This window comes from Aquarana catesbeiana, linkage group LG04, assembly GCF_042186555.1.
Source record: "Aquarana catesbeiana isolate 2022-GZ linkage group LG04, ASM4218655v1, whole genome shotgun sequence".
Taxonomy (NCBI): Eukaryota; Metazoa; Chordata; class Amphibia; order Anura; family Ranidae; genus Aquarana; species Aquarana catesbeiana.
This window is the reverse complement of record NC_133327.1, coordinates 26,256,933-26,273,152: the sequence shown is the minus strand read 5'-3', so window position 1 is coordinate 26,273,152 and position 16,220 is coordinate 26,256,933. Positions and strand designations below refer to the sequence as shown.

General features: G+C 41.0%; 1 protein-coding gene across 1 annotated transcript in view; it reads right to left on the bottom strand.

The window, feature by feature from the left end:
- Positions 1–16,015, bottom strand: part of LOC141139113 (fucolectin-1-like) — a 71,696-nt gene extending 55,681 nt beyond the window's left edge. The window contains exons 1-2 of the mRNA XM_073624931.1: positions 15,900–16,015; positions 10,220–10,298 (exon numbers count right to left, since the gene is read on the bottom strand). Of these exons, the coding sequence (XP_073481032.1) occupies positions 10,220–10,283 (64 nt within the window). The 5' untranslated portion in view covers positions 10,284–10,298; positions 15,900–16,015. The remainder of the gene's footprint in view (positions 1–10,219; positions 10,299–15,899) is intronic.
- Between the last annotated feature and the right edge of the window lie 205 nt (positions 16,016–16,220).

The following is a 16,220-nucleotide window of genomic DNA, read 5'->3' as shown; positions in this document are numbered from 1 at the left end:
AGGAGTGATTTGCTCCTACCTTTTGTGGGTGGATGCCCCCATGCTTCAGCATATATATATTTTAGGCACAGGTTGCATTAAAAAATGTTTTATTTTTTACTGTTTTTGTATTTGCTTTGCAGGTATGGTATGTCTTACTGTTATACTGTAATGTTACTTTGTTTTATTGAAAACTGGAGATAACCAGGTGCAAATTATGCCACCCCTGACCTGTATTACCACCTCCGCGCTATGTTAATAAATGTCAAAACCCTACCAAAGCTGCCACTTAACAATAAAATGTATATAAACCGAATTCACCAAAAGAAAATGATGGATGAAATAGTGGCGCTAATCCCCAGGTGGGGAGATGCCAGACACTCTTATCCAGCCAGTGAGCTGAATACAGACGTGATTAGAGAAAAAGTGAAAAAAAAGTGAAAAAAAAACGTTTTCTCTAGTCACATCTGTATTCAGCTCACTGGCTGGATAAGAGTGTCTGGCATCTCCCCACCTGGGGATTAGCGCCACTATTTCATCCATCATTTTCTTTTGGTGAATTCGGTTTATATACTTTGTTTTATTGTTAACCATCATTTGCTTAGCAGGTGCGACATTCAGTTGCAGCGCGGATTTATTTATCTTGACAGCAACGGCGTTTGCTCCCAGGATACATAAAGCCGTGACTCCAGCGCTGTAGAGGGTGATTTCACCACCACAGTTAAAAAAAAAGAGCATATATACCGAAGCATGGAGGCAGCAGGGGCGGAGGAGCGATTTGCTCCTAATTTTTGGTGCGGATGTCCCCATGCTTCGGCATATATAAATGGTGCATGTATGCTTATCATTAGAAGTGGGTGGATGAAGGGAGGTATTCTAATGGTGGGCATACCCACCGATCAATCTCTTTTTTTCTTTCAGCCCACAGGCTGCATTTAAAAAAAGATTACAATATAAGTCCAACAAGGACCAGCAATATACTGGTATGTTGCTGGACTTTGAGTGGTTATACCAGAATGATGCCTGCAGGTTTAGATATCATCTTGGTATCATTCTTTGCAACCAGCGGTCGTCTTTCATGTAAAAGCAATCCTAGTGGCTAATTAGCCTCTAGACTGCTTTTACAAGCAGTGGGAGGGAATGTCCCCCCCCCACTGTCTTCCATGGTTTTCTCTGGCTCTCCTGTTTCAACAGGGAACCTGAGAATGCAGCAGGTGATTCTGCCAGCTGACCATAGAGCTGATCAGAGACCAGATTGGCTCCAATCATCTCTATGGCCTAAGAAACCGGAAGCTATGAGCATTTCATGACTTAGATTTCGCCAGATGTAAACAGCGCCATTGGGAAATTGGGAAAACATTTTATCACACTGATCTTGGTGTGGTCAGATGTCAGATGCTATGAGGGCAGAGGAGAGATCTAGGGTCTAATAGACCCCAATTTTTTCAAAAAAGAGTACCTGTCACTACCTATTGCCATCATAGGGGATATTTACATTCCCTGAGATAACAATACAAATGATAAAAAAAATTAAAAGAACAGTTTAAAAATAAGATAACAAAAGCAAAAATAAAGAAAAAAAAAAGCACCCCTGTCCCCCCCTGCTCTCGCGCAAAGGCGAACGCAAGCGTCAAATGTAAACAGCAATTGCACCATGCATGTGAGGTATCACCGTGAAGGTCAGATCGAGGGAAGTTATTTTAGCAGTAGACCTCCTCTCTAAATCTAAAGTGGTAACCTGTAAAGGCTTTTAAAGGCTTTTAAAAATGTATGTAGTTTGTCGTCACTGCACGTTTGTGCGCAATTTTAAAGCATGTTGTGTTTGGTATCCATGTACTCGGCCTAAGATCATCTTTTTTATTTCATCAAACATTTGGGCAATATAGTGTGTTTTAGTGCATTAAAATAAAAAAAAAGTGTGTTTTATCCCAAAAAAAGTGTTTGAAAAATTGCTGCGCAAATACTGTGTGAAAAAAATGAAACACCCACCATTTTAATCTGTAGGGCCTTTGCTTTAAAAAATATATAATGTTTGGGGGTTCAAAGTAATTTTTTTGCAAAAAAAATATATTTTTTCATGTAAACAAAAAGTGTCAGAAAGAGCTTTGTCTTCAAGTGGTTAGAAGAAAGGGTGATGTGTGACATAAGTTTCTAAATGTTGTGCATAAAATGGCAGGACATTTCAAAACCCCTCCAAATGACCCCATTTTGGAAAGTAGACACCCCAAGCTATTTGCTGAGAGGCATGTCGAGTCCATGGAATATTTTATATTGTGACACAAGTTGCGGGAAAAAGACATTTTTTTTTTTCACAAAATTGTCACTAAATGATATATTGCTCAAACATGCCATGGGCATATGTGAAATTACACCCCAAAATACATTCCGTTGCTTCTCCTGAGTACAGGGATACCACATGTGTGAGACTTTTTGGGAGCCTAGCTGCGTACGGGACCCTGAAATTCAAGCACCGCCTTCAGTGTTTCTAAGGGTGTAAATTTTTGATTTCACTCCTCACTGCCTATCACAGTTTTGGAGGCCATTGAATGCCCAGATGGCACAACCCCCCCCCCCCCCAAATGACCTCATTTTGGAAAGTAGACACCCCAAGCTATTTGTTGAGAGGTATAGTGAGTATTTTGCAGACCTCGCTTTTTGTCACAAAGTTTTGAAAATTGAAAAAAGCAAAAAAAGAAAATGTTTCTTTTCTTTCTTCATTTAAAAAAAACAAATGAGAGCTGCAGAATACTCACCATGCCTCTCAGCAAATAGCTTGGGGTGTCTACTTTCAAAAATGGGGTCATTTGGGGGGGGGGGGGTTGTGCCATCTTAGCATTTTATGGCCTTCAAAACTGTGATAGGTAGTGAGGAGTGAAATCAAAAATTTACGCCCCTTAGAAATCCTGAAGGCGTTGCTTGGTTTTCGATGCTCCGTACGCGGATAGGCTCCCAAAAAGTCCCACACATGTGGTATCCCCGTACTCAGGAGAAGCAGCAGAATGTATTTTGGGGGTGCAATTCCACATATGCACATGGCTTGTGTGAGCAATATATCATTTAGTGACAACTTTGTGCAAAAAAAAAAAAAGTTTGTCATTTTCCCGCAACGCAACTTGTGGCAAAATATAAAATATTCCATGGAATTCAACATGCCTCTCAGCAAATAGCTTGAGGGTGTCGACTTTCCAAAATGGGGTCATTTGGGGGGGGGGGTTGTGCCATCTTGGCATTTTATGGCCTTCAAAACTGTAATAGGTAGTGAGGAGTGAAATCAAAAATTTACGCTCTTAGAAATCCTGAAGGTGGTGAATGGTTTTTGGTTTTTGGGGGCCCCGTATGCGGCTAGGCTCCCAAAAAGTCCTACACATGTGGTATCCCCGTACCTAGGAGAAGCAGCAAAATGTATTTTGGGGTGCAATTCTGCATATAACCATGGCATGTGTGAGAAATATATCATTTAGTGACAACTTTTTGTAAAATATATTTTTTTTGTCATTATTCAATCACTTGGGACAAAAAAATAAAATATTCAATGGGCTCAACATGCCTCTCAGCAATTTCCTTGGGGTGTCTACTTTCCAAAATTGGGTCATTTGGGGGGGTGGTTGTACTGCCCTGCCATTTTAGCACCTCGAGAAATGAGCAGTCATAAACTAAAAGCTGTGTAAATTCCAGAAAATGTACCCCAGTTTGTAGACGCTATAACTTTTGTGCAAACCAAAAATATACACTTATTGACTTTTTTTTACCAAAGACATGTGGCTGTATACATTTTGGCCTAAATGTATGACTAAAATTGAGTTTATTGGATTTATTTTATAACAAAAAGTAGAAAATATCATTTTTTTTCAAAATTTTCGGTCTTTTTTCGTTTATAGCGCAAAAAATAAAAACCGCAGAGGTGATCAAATACCATCAAAAGAAATCTCTATTTGTGGGAAAAAAGGATGTAAATTTCCTTTGGGTACAACATCGCATGACCGCGCAATTAGCAGTTAAAGCGACGCAGTGCCAAATTGCAAAAAGTGCTCTGTCAGGAAGGGGGTAAAACCTTCCGGGGCTGAAGTGGTTAAAGCCAACTCAATTTTTCAAGTTTATAGACCATGGGTTCAAGTAAAGCCAACTTAATTTTTGCAGTTTCTAGAAAAGTATAAGTTAAGAACACATACATTAACTTATTTATTTCAAGTACTTATATAGCACCATCAATTTACGCAGCACTTTACATATACATTGTACATTCACATCAGTCCCTGCCCTCAAAGAGCTTACATTTTAAGATCCCTGACTCACATTCATACATACACATACTAGGGCAAATTTACACAGGAGCATGTCTTTGGAGTGTGGGAGGAAACCTACGCAGGCACAGGGTAGAACATACAAACTCCAGGCAGATAGTGTCGTGGTCTGAAGCAGTGACCTTTTTGTAGCTAGGTGAAAGTGCTAACCACTACACCACTGTGCTGCCCTATTACTTAGTTTTAAATGATATTAACTTGCGACTTACTCAGTTTTTTTAAGTTGGTAACATTTATTTTCCAAATGTGTTTGATATATGTTTGAAGGTTTTTATATAAAAATAATACAATAATATGTTTTGTTTTTTTTAAAAGGAATAGTCTCATGAAACAGGCTTTCAAAACAAATTAACATTTATTATTTCTAAAGTGTTACAAATGTACTATTATTAAAGCAGCATCAAATGTAAATGTAAACATTAAAAAAAAAAAAAGAAAGAAAAAAAAATGCCTCTTTCTTAGCTAACACATGTAACATACAGGGGGTTATTTACAAAAGGCAAATCCACTTTGCAGTGCAAGTGCACTTGGAAGTGCAGTCGCTCTAAACCTAAGGGGTAAATCTGAAATGAGTGGAAGTTCTGCTGATTTTATAATCCAATCATGTGCAAGCTAAAATGTTGTTTTTTATTTTCCTTGCACGTCCCCCTTGGATTTACAGCAAATTTACTTCCAAGTGCACTTTCAGTGCAAAGTGGTTTTGACTTTTAGTAATTAACCCCCACAGTATATCAATAAAGAACACAGGACACAGAATGTATTAACTTGTTTTAAGCCTTTTAGGGAAGTAATTTGCACTTTAAAGTGTGAACTTTTGAAGATACATTCCCCACATCTAGCTCTAAAAAGATCTTCTGAAAAACTTCAAAGGTATATTTTAGGTTTTTAGGGTAGCTCAGGTTAAAAGCATGAGTCCCATAATCATTCTTTCTGATACAAAGTGAGAGTGCCATATGAAAAAATACACTGTACCAATATGCTTGTTTTTCCTGCCTATGCAGTATAAATATGGTATATTTGTTTTTGAAATGTAATAATGTGCAAAGTGGGCGGGGCTTTAGGTTACATAATCTATCGTTGAATGTCCAATATCTCAAAAAGCGAACAAACAGAAAGTTAGTTTTTTTGGTGAAAATCAGCACAAACAAATTGTATAATTGTTTTGAAAATTTAATAACATGTAGTGCAAAGTGGGAGAGGTTTCAGTAACTATAATGCGCAATATCTCTGAAACCAAACCAGCACATACATCCGTTTTTGCAGCACAAATTGGCACAGATGCAGTGCAAACGAATGCTATCTTTGTTTTTAAATTTTAATAACATTATGTTCAAAGTCTATTATCTCAGCAATATAAAAAAAACATAAAAAGCAAAACTTTAAAAACTTAGTAAGTGACCAAACTCTAAGGGGCCAGGATGGGGAGACCATCTCACCCACATAACCAAGTTCAGCAGACTATCTAGTTCAATACCCCACATGCTCTTGAAATCCCACTGGTAAGGGGGGAATGAGGGGGAAGGTAAGTGGATAAATCAAGGGTCTCTCTCTTCAGATAAAGGGTGGGAGAGATGTATATATCTTGATAAGAGCGATTGTGGGTGGGGGGGCTGCTTAAGCGGGTGAGAAGATACACTTGCTAGGGAGTATGAGACCAAAATGCTAATTTCAATGTCGAAAATAGTGGATAATAGAAAAAGATTTTAGACTGTTCTGGAATACTAACCATCCTCCGCGGGTAGGGAGTGTGATGCTCTGTTCTGACCATCCAGATTCAGGTGACCAGATGCCTGGAGTGTTGGCGGTTCCTCCTGTCCCGTTGGGGTGATGGGGTAGCCCATATTGGGGTTGGGCGAGGAGCCTTGGCGCGTTCTGAGGATCCAGGAGGCCCAATTTCACCAGGATTTCCCTGCCTTCCATGACCGTGGTGGTGGTATAGGGAGTGCCATTATGGGGGATCGAAAGCTTAAATGAAAACCCCCTTGCCGATTGCAGGACCGAAGTGACCTCCTTCATCTGTCTCCCTTTCTACAGGGTCGCTGGGGAGATATCTGGGTGTATTTGAACCATGTTTCCCATCTAGCTGGATGCGAGGGGTGTTGTGGGATGCCTCCTTCACTAGAAAGTCCTTCAGGCACATCACAATGTCCCTAGGAGGTTTTCCAGGTGGCGGTTTGGATCTTAAGGCTCTATGTATCCTGTTGCATATGAATGAGGCCTCAGGCTGGTTTGGAAGCAGGGAGTGAAACAGTCTCTTAATGGCTTCTGGCAAATCAGTGACTGTTTCTGGCACACCACGGACCCTGATGTTGTTTCTTCTATTACGGTTGTCTAAATATTCAAGGTGATTTTGTAATTGAAGAACCGTGCTTGAGAGGACCTCATGATCTTTGCGGAGGTCTACATATGCCAGGCGTAGTTCATCATGTTTGATTTCTAATATGTCTGTTCGCCTCCCTAGTGCTGGAATTTCCTGGGGCAGAGTTTTGGTGGATTTGTGTAATTCTGCCAGGAATTTATTTGCAAGTCTGTCATACATCGTGGACAAACTGTCTTCCAGGTCAGCCCTAGTGAGATGAGGGGTGTACTCACTTTGCTCTGAAGAGGCTGTAGGAGAGGCCGCTGGATCGGGGATGTCTGGAGGAACACGTTTCTGCTGGGTGCCATCTTGTGACATCAAGGTCTGTTACCGTACCCCGATAAGGTAGTTTGTTAGGGACCACTGAGCGTGTTCTTTTTTTTCGATATGCACCGTGAGTCCCACAGGGGTGCTGGGGCTGTCCGAGAGAAAATTGTGTGCTTTGAGCTCCAACTCCTAGCTTCCGGCTAGTTTTGCACCGCGCATGTGCCCCCCAAAAAATTACCATTTCTATTCAAACCCCAGCTGCTAAAGTTTCCTAAGCTGTCAAAAAAAGACAATGCAATAGTTATTTCTCTTTCTAGGTGAGAAAAAAACCACTGCTAGAGGAATACTGACACTGAAGTTTCCCACATCAGAGCACCGTGATTCCACCAGGAAGCTAATGAACCAGACTCTGACTAACAGGTAGCAGAAAAGGATGAAGTAACCAGTTATCTGTTGAGGACAGAAAAAGACAAGGTAGGAAACTGCACCAAACTTTGATAAAATGCTGCAATGTACATAGATCACCCAGAGAGGCTAGTCCTCTGCATATGATTTTGTTTTAACAAAAGTGGAGTTACCCTAACAGGCGGCATGTTGTCTGGTCAAGTGGGTTGTGCTCATCTCAAGTTGCTCATACTTATGCATCCTAGAACTCTTCCACAGGGTGATCATTACTCATACTGGGCACACTCTGGACCAATCGCTGTTAGCCGGGTATTTGGTCAAAAATATAGTAGTCTTGCCGATGGCTGGGAACACTCTCAGACATGCTCCTCATTGCATGTGTACCTTAAATACCACCCTGCTATTTGCTGGGGAATCCAGCCTTATCTTAGCATAATTCTGCTGATAGCTGGGAATACAGTGTCAGGCGGTACCACCAATAATTGGGAGCACTGATCCTCATATTTTTTTGTGTGCCATGAATACCACCCTACTGGTAGCTGGGGAACCTGGTATCATCCTGTAATTGTCCTGCTGATAGCTGGGAACATCTCCACTCACGACCCTGCCAGAGATCCAGGAGCTGACATCCATCAGTAAACCTAATTAATGACTGTAAGAGAAACCATCTTGATAGGTCCTATGAGGAGGTCAGAAAAGGAACACAGTCTCTGAATCAGCCTCAAAATGTATGGGAGTGTGGTCTCATGGGGTAGGAGCGAGGGTGGAGCTACCAAACATATGCTGCTATGAAGTCAGAAAAGTATGTTTAAATGTTTTTAAAAATCTGTACTCACTGAGTATGTACTGTATCTTACTCATGAGATTGCCAATCACTTCAAAAACAAAATTGATGCAATTCATGGGGCATCTCCACTGCACAGATAGTTATCCCACTTAACATACCCTGTACAAAACCACCCTCAATACTTTCCTCTTTTGACGTTGTTACTACTAAAGAGGTCACTAAAGTTTTCTCAGAAGACCGCCTTACCACCTGTCGGCTGGACCCTGTTCTCTCACTACTGCGGTCACCCTTTTCTTCTATCCTATGCTCCCTCTCTCACACATCTTCATTCTCTCCCTCTCTGCAGCACCTTCCCCTACCCTCTAAAACATGCAATGATCACCTCCATACTTAAAAAGCCCTCGCTGGACCCCACCAACCTGAACAACTTAAGACCCATCTCCTTGCTCCCATTTACCTCTAAACTTTTAGAGAGATTGGTTTACAACTGTCTAAGCTCCTACCTCACTGACAACAACCTTCTTGACCTCTCACAGTCTGGCTTTCACTTACTACACTCCACTGTAACTGACTTACTTAAACTCACTAATGACTTACTAAGTGCTAAAACCAATGCCAACTACTCCATACTCATAGTACTACACCTCTCTGCAGCCATTGATACTGTTGACATTCCCCTCCTCCTCAAAAAACTCCACTCTCTTTGCCTTCAAGACTCTGCTCTCTCCTGGTTCTCCCCCTACCTATCACAGCGCTCCTTCAGTGTTATGTATAACTGTCTCCTCCTCTCCACTTTCTCTTTCTGTAGGAGTCCCCCAATGTTCTATCCTCGGTCCCCTCCTCCTCTCCATCTACACCTCCTCCCTTGGTCACTTGATAAACTCCCAAACCAAATCTTTTATTTCTCCCATCAGTTCATCACTCACAGTTATTACCTTTTATTCCACCACCCCCTCCCTATTAGCTTGTAAGCTCCCAGGAGCAGGGCCCTCCTAACCCTCTTGTATTGAAGTGTATTGTTGCTGTATTGTCTCCCTTTTATTCTAAAGAGCTGTACAAACTGTTGGCGCTATATAAATCCTGTATAATAATAATAATAATAATAATAATAATAATAATAATGTATCTAAGCATTTACCTTTCTTTCTGTCTACCTATAATTTATCTCATATCTATGATTAACCACTTAAGCCCCAGACCATTTGGCTGGCCAGAGACCAGAGCAATTCTTGCGATTTGGCACTGCGTCGCTAAAACTGACAATTGCACGGTCGTGCGACATGGCTCCCAAACAAAATTGACATCCTTTTTTTCCCCATAAATAGAGCTTTCTTTTGGTGGTATTTGATCACCTTTGCGGTTTTTATTTTTTGTGCTATAACAAAAAAATAGTGACAATTTTGAAAAAAACGCAATATTTTTTGCTATAATTAATATCCCCAAAAAATATATAAAAAACTTTTTTTCCCCTCAGTTTAGGCTGATACGTATTCTACATATACATATTTTTGGTAAAAAAAAAAAAAAAAAGCAATAAGCGTTTATTGATTGGTTTGCGCAAAAGTTATAGTGTTTACAAAATAGGGGATAGTTTTATGAAATTTTTATTAATAATTTTTTTTTATTAGTAATGGCGGTGATCAGCGATTCTTATCGTGACTGCGACATTATGGCGGACAGATCGGACACTTTTGTGCGTTTTTGGGACCATTCACATTTATACAGCTATCAGTGCAATTAAAAATGCATTGATTACTGTGTAAATGTGACTGGCAGTGAAGGGGTTAACCACTAGGTGGCGCTGTAGGGGTCAAGTGTGTCCTAGGGAGTGATTCTAACTGTGGGGGTTAGGGGCTGTGTGTGACACAACACTGATTACTGCTCCCGATTACAGGAAGCCGTGATCAGTATCAGTTTCACTAGGCAGAACGGGGAAATGATTTACATCAGTATCCCCGCGGACATCAAGTCCACGGGACCCGCGATCGCAATCTATCTATCTATCTTTTTGCCATCATTTATACGTGGCTTATACAGCATATTTATAATTACAATTTTAATGTCAGCCTAATATAAAGCATATAAAGTTTTAAACAAACAGTCAGGAACAACATTTCTTACACTCAGCGGAAACCCCACAGAGGATCCACAAGAAGACGGCGGAGTGTAGAAATATCATTCTCATGATTCAGAAATTCGCCTAAAGAAAAATGTAGAGAAAATAAACAAAAATGTTATCTTGCCACAATAAAATGTTGACTGTTGACGTTGACTGTATTTGATCTTTGATTTTAGAAATCTCAGGTTTGTGAAGACCTAATCATTAAAACTCAATCAATATAAGGCATAGGTATAATTGAGATAGACTTGCTCTTTGATTTTTGAAAGAATAACCTTTAATTGGCTATTATAGTGTATGTAAAACCAAAAATTTGTGTTTTTAGTTTTTAATGGAGCAAGGAAGCATTAAAACCTGTGTCAATTATTTACTCCTGGTCCCAGAGTAGCAACAAGAAGTAAGAATAAAGTGAGGAGATTTTCCTTTTAGTTATCACCAGAATAAGTGTCCCCTTATTTAACCTCAAATATTTCCTGTTAAAAAATTTAACATTTTCCCATTGCCTTTTGTCTCAGTGATGAGACAAGGGTTGTAATCCCTTGTTTTTTTAAATAAAAATAACAAACATGCCTATACTTACCTGCTCTATGCAATCGTTTTACACAGAGCAGCCCCAATCCTCTTCTTCTGGAGTGCCCCACCAACATTCCAGGCCCCTCCTCTTAACTGGGTGTCCTCACAAAAAGCCGCTTTCCCTGGGGGCACCTGTACGGGCTTGCTACCGAGTCCCACTGCTACGTTCATTGACCCAGACAGCGGGACTTGGCTCTGCCCCCACTCCTGTGTCACTGGATTTGATTGACAATGGCTCCTTCTGCTATTAATCTGTCCAATGAAGAGTGAGATAGTGGCTGTAGCCTCTGCGCTCATGCACATCACTGGATTGGATCGGGCTCAGGTAAGAAAAAAAGGGGGGGGGGGGTCTGGGAGGAGCTGCAGCACAGAAGGGATTTCACCTTTATGCATAGAATGCCATAAGCTGAAACATCTTGGGGCTTTAAAACCAATTTAAGGAAGAGCTATATTTCAGCCAAAACCCAGTTTGGCTTGAACCCACTGGAAGTTGTCACATGATAGCAAGCCATTGAAACTATCAGCTGCGTTCAGGAAATTTCCTTTTCCACAGGTGCAAGTAACAAATTTACATCATTGACCTAATATGGCCACCCAGCCATAGTTGGTCAACTGATATGGTCACATCCCTGTCCCTTTGTAAAAGTAGAATGAGTGAGCTGGTGTCACCAGCATCCTCACCCCATTGCTATGTGTGGCTGCTGGGTGGGGAATTCCCCAGGCACAGCAATTGGGCCAGTGGCCTATTATCATGTGACAGCTGGGCTCAGTTGCACCTTAGCTCATCCTTAATTGTCACTGAGACAAAAAGTGATGGGAAATGTAAAAAGTTAGACTTTAGCTCACTCTTAGTGCTAATGGTGACCATAACAAAAAGAAAAGGTGAAGCTACCCAACAGGAAAACTCACAGCTGCTGTAGAGTGAAAAGAAAAGGTAACTTTTAATAACATTCAATTACAAATATGGCTCCTGTAGCAAGGCCAAGGCCAACCAGAACCAAAGTTGTGAAAAAATACCACCACATTGTGACTTTTAGCCACTGGTGATAGTATTCATAGTTTGTGTTTAAGTTCTTTTTATTTATTTAAGAAAGGATTACAAAACACAGTACATCGTCATAAAATACATCCTAAATTACAAAAGACATTGAGATATCAGACAGGACATAACATACAGTACTTTTAAAAGGTATATCTCCTTGAACCTTATTTAAGGTTGAACTGGATGGACTTGTGTCTTTTTTCAACCTGACTAACTATGTAACTATGTAACTATAACTACAAAGTATAATGAGATTTTTCCACCAGAAGGAGGCAAGAGATAGCATGAGATACCCTGCTTCTGAATGCAAAAACTTCTGCAGATTTTCCCCTCAGAGACAGATCTAGGGGGTTACCCGACTTCTCCACCTGGTCTAAGTTCCCCTCACCCCCCCAATCCCCTCGTCCTCCCCCTTTCATCACCCCCCACCGCCCCATTTAGACCTCCGATGTAGCAAAATCAAGTCATAAAAATGTGATGTGATAATTTAAGGGGCAGGATCTAGGGAGAATTATGTCTTCCGAGCTCTACCCTAACCATCCCTCACTATATACCCTAACCCAACCCCTTTATCCCTCCCCCTTTGTGATTACCCATTCTGGTCCATAATGGGCATTCTTTACCCTTGAGCAGATTCACTATTCCAAATTGCTGTGAGAAAAAAAAAAAAAACGTGCCAAAAAAATGGATAAAACAGAAAAAAACATTTGTGATATTTTAGGGGGCAAAAACTAGTATTCATAGTTTGTCCATGTGCTTATGAGTTAGAGTGTGTTTGACCCCCTTGTGTTGTATCTATTGTTCTGGGGGATTTTTTTTTCTGGGATCTAATTAAAGTCAGTGAGAATGTACTGTCTAAAAATAACCCCTATTGCAGCGTACACACGGGCAGACTTTTCGACCGGACTTGTCCGACAGACTTTCCAGCGGACTTTTGACAGACTTCCGACGGATTTTCCCAACGAACGGACTTGCCTACACACGATCACACCAAAGTCCGATGGATTCATACGTGATGACGTACACCGGACTAAAATAAGGAAGTTGATAGCCAGTAGCCGATAGCTGCCCTAGGGTCGGTTTTTGTCCATCGGACTAGCATACAGACGAGCGTATTTCTGGGTCCGGCGGAGTTACGATGTAAAGGTTTGAAGCCTGTTCCAAATCTAAAGTCCATCAGATTTGCGACTGGAAAAGTCCGCTGAAGGTCCGGTGAAGACCACACACGATCGGATTGTCCGCCGGATTTGGTCCATCGGCGTCCGTCAGACCAGTCCGGTCGAAAAGTCCGAGTGTGTGTACACCCCATAAGTTTCCATGTTAGTAAAGTCTATGCAGTCCAGTTCATTTGGAGTGACTTGAAATTTATTTTTAGGAGGGGGTTGGGGCAATGGACAGTGTTTGTAAGGCAGGGGGGTGGTGTCAGTAGTTTTTTATTTTATATATTTTTTTATCATTAAGCGTATATTGATTGGTTTGCGCAAAATTTATAGCGTCTACAAAATAGGGGATAGTTTTATGGCATTTTTATTATTATTATTTTTTTTTTTACTAGTAATGGCAGCGATCTGGACTGCGGGACTGAGATATTATGGCGGACACATCGGAAAATTTTGACACATGTTTGGGACCATTGGCATTTTTACAGTGATCAGTGCTATAAAAATTCATTGATTACTGTAAAAATATCACTGGCAGGGAAGGGGTTAACACTAGGGGGAGATCAAGGGGTTAATGTGTTCCCTAGTGTGTGTTCTAACTGAAGGGGAGAGGGGACTGTGTAGAGGAAGAGATAGATTGCTGTCCATACCCTGTATGAACAGATGATCTGTCTGTTCTCCCCTCAGAGAACTGGAAACCAGATACCGGTTCTCTGTGTGCCCCGAGCGATCATAACGATAATTACATAAAGTTTTTTCGCCCAGCTGTGCCATTCTGCCTCAGTACAACTGCGGCGGCTGGTCAGCAAGTGGTTAAGGATTTATACCTACTTTAACAAACATGCCAGTGCCAAGTCTTAGGCCCCTTTCACATATGTGGACCTTTTGTCTGTTTTTCATCCATCTGCTGACAGATGAAAAACAGATATCAATGCATCTCTATGGAAAAATTATGATCATCCATTTACATCAGTTTAAATCCACATTTTTGTTCCGTTAAAAAAAATTTAATGGATGAAAAACAGATGTAAATGGACAAATGATCCATTTTTGTATCGGTAGTGGATGTAAAAAAAAACTGATGTAAAAACTGATGAGAAACTGATGAAAACTTATGAAAAACTGATCTAAACTTCAACCATTTTTTCTTTTAAAAAATGTGACTGAACTGATAAAATGAATGGTCTGTATATGTGAAAGGGGCTTAAGGTCTTAGTGGGACAGAATCTTCTAGCTCAGTGGGGGATCCCCGCTGAGCAGGCGGATGACAGGTCGATCTCCGCTCATTGAGCTATGGGGAGATCGGGCGATAATGGATTGCCTCTCCGTCTTCATCCGATCCCATCCGATCTGATCCACCAGACGGATGGAAAATAGGACTGCCATCCATCTGGTTGTTGTGGGCAGGATCAGACTGGCGGATAGTGGCGGATGTCAATTGAAAAACTGTCAGGCGGACCTGATCGGACAGCACATGTGAAAGGGCCCTTCTACTAGTTTCTCCCTCTGCACTTTATCAGCCGCAATTCCAGTGCTTTCCCTATCACAGTAAAGCACATTGTCAGTATGGCTGCTGGAAACACAGAGATGGAACCAGTGGCGGCTGGTGGTTTTTTATTGGTGGAGGGGGTGACAAGCAATGCACCCACAGCCACCCCCCCCCATGAGTCCGTTGGGTCAATCTCAACCCCCCCGGTTGGTCGGCCCTGCACTTACTCCATCTAAAAGGCATGGGCAGCTCATCCCTCCGGGCGATGGGCAGTGGCATCTTCTGTGTCTCCTAACGGCGGCCTGTGTCTCCTCCTTCCTCCTAGGCCAATAGCTTCTCCTTTCGGCTAATCAGGAAACGGGTCTCAAGACCTGCTTTCTGATTGGCCAGGAGGAAAATCAGTGTGACAATAGAGAATATTATTTCGCTATTGTCACACAACTGGGTGGGCTTGGGGTATAGTGCTCTGCGCCCTGAGCCCACCCTTTTCATCCTTTTTTAAGCCTATTAGAGCCTCTGGCTCTAATCACGTGCTTAAAAAAACAAAAACCCTTTGGAATCCATATGTCCGATGCCCCACATGTAGATTAGGGAGCCGGATGCATGGAGAGGGGGCGGCGCCCCTAATGGAGTGCCCGCCACTGGATGGAACAAAGAACGAATAAAAGGTAAAAACAGTATTTTAAAAGTTTAAGTTAAAATTCAAGTATGTATTCTTAACTCAAAAAGGTCCCTTTTTTTTCTCTGGGCCTCCTGCAAATCTCCAAAATTCCTCTTTTTTTCTTTGATGCTGTGATATTCAGCTTCCTGTTAGATGGTGACTATGTTCATTCACACTATGTAATAATAAAGCCACCCTCTCTTGCTTGCTTCCAAGATGGACTATGGACTATGAACTATTGGATTTGTAGCGTGCATCAAGCACTACACATGACCGCCACCAACGTGCACTGCTTGTTCCACACAAAGGAAAGTTAGGGAGGAAAGGAGAGGTTCAGGAGCTCACAAAAGATGTTACAAGGAGACAGAAAAACCCAATAAGAAATGATTTCCAGAAAAATAGATTACAAGGCCAATAGGTAGTGGATGTGCATGGACTGTTTTGGCAAATAAGGATATTGTTTAGTGTTATTTTAATTGTTTATGATACAGTAGTTTAGCAAGTTGCAGTTATGGTTTACATGTTCTTTAGATTTTTAATTACCAACAACTAATATGCAACAAGATGGAATAGAGTATGTAAATAATATATGTATAATATTTATTTTACCAAACCCCGCCTAATTTAGGTTTAGTACCTAACCTTAATGTCTAAATACAGGTACTCTTTAAGCAAGTTGCAGAAGCTATACCTGATACAGCCACCATTAAATAGTGAACCATCACTAATCTATGCCTTCAATAATAAAGCCACATACCTGAAGAGTAATGAACAGCAGTACCACAATGCTCCCAGATGTTTATCTTCTTAGTCCCGGAGATTCCTTTTTCCTTCTGGCTGAATGTTGCTTGGAGTTATCTGCTATTTATATGAATTTCTGAGGTTTATCTTCAAGATCAGATGGATGGTGAAGGTACATCCTGTTTTTCCAGAACAGTTTACTTTACTGGTTGTGTAACAATAAACTTTATTATTATTTACCATGGTACTTGAGCAATAACATTTATTACATTTTGTGTTTGGATGTCCTCCTCAAATGCAAATAGTAGTAAAAGAGGAAATATTTTTTTACAACAAA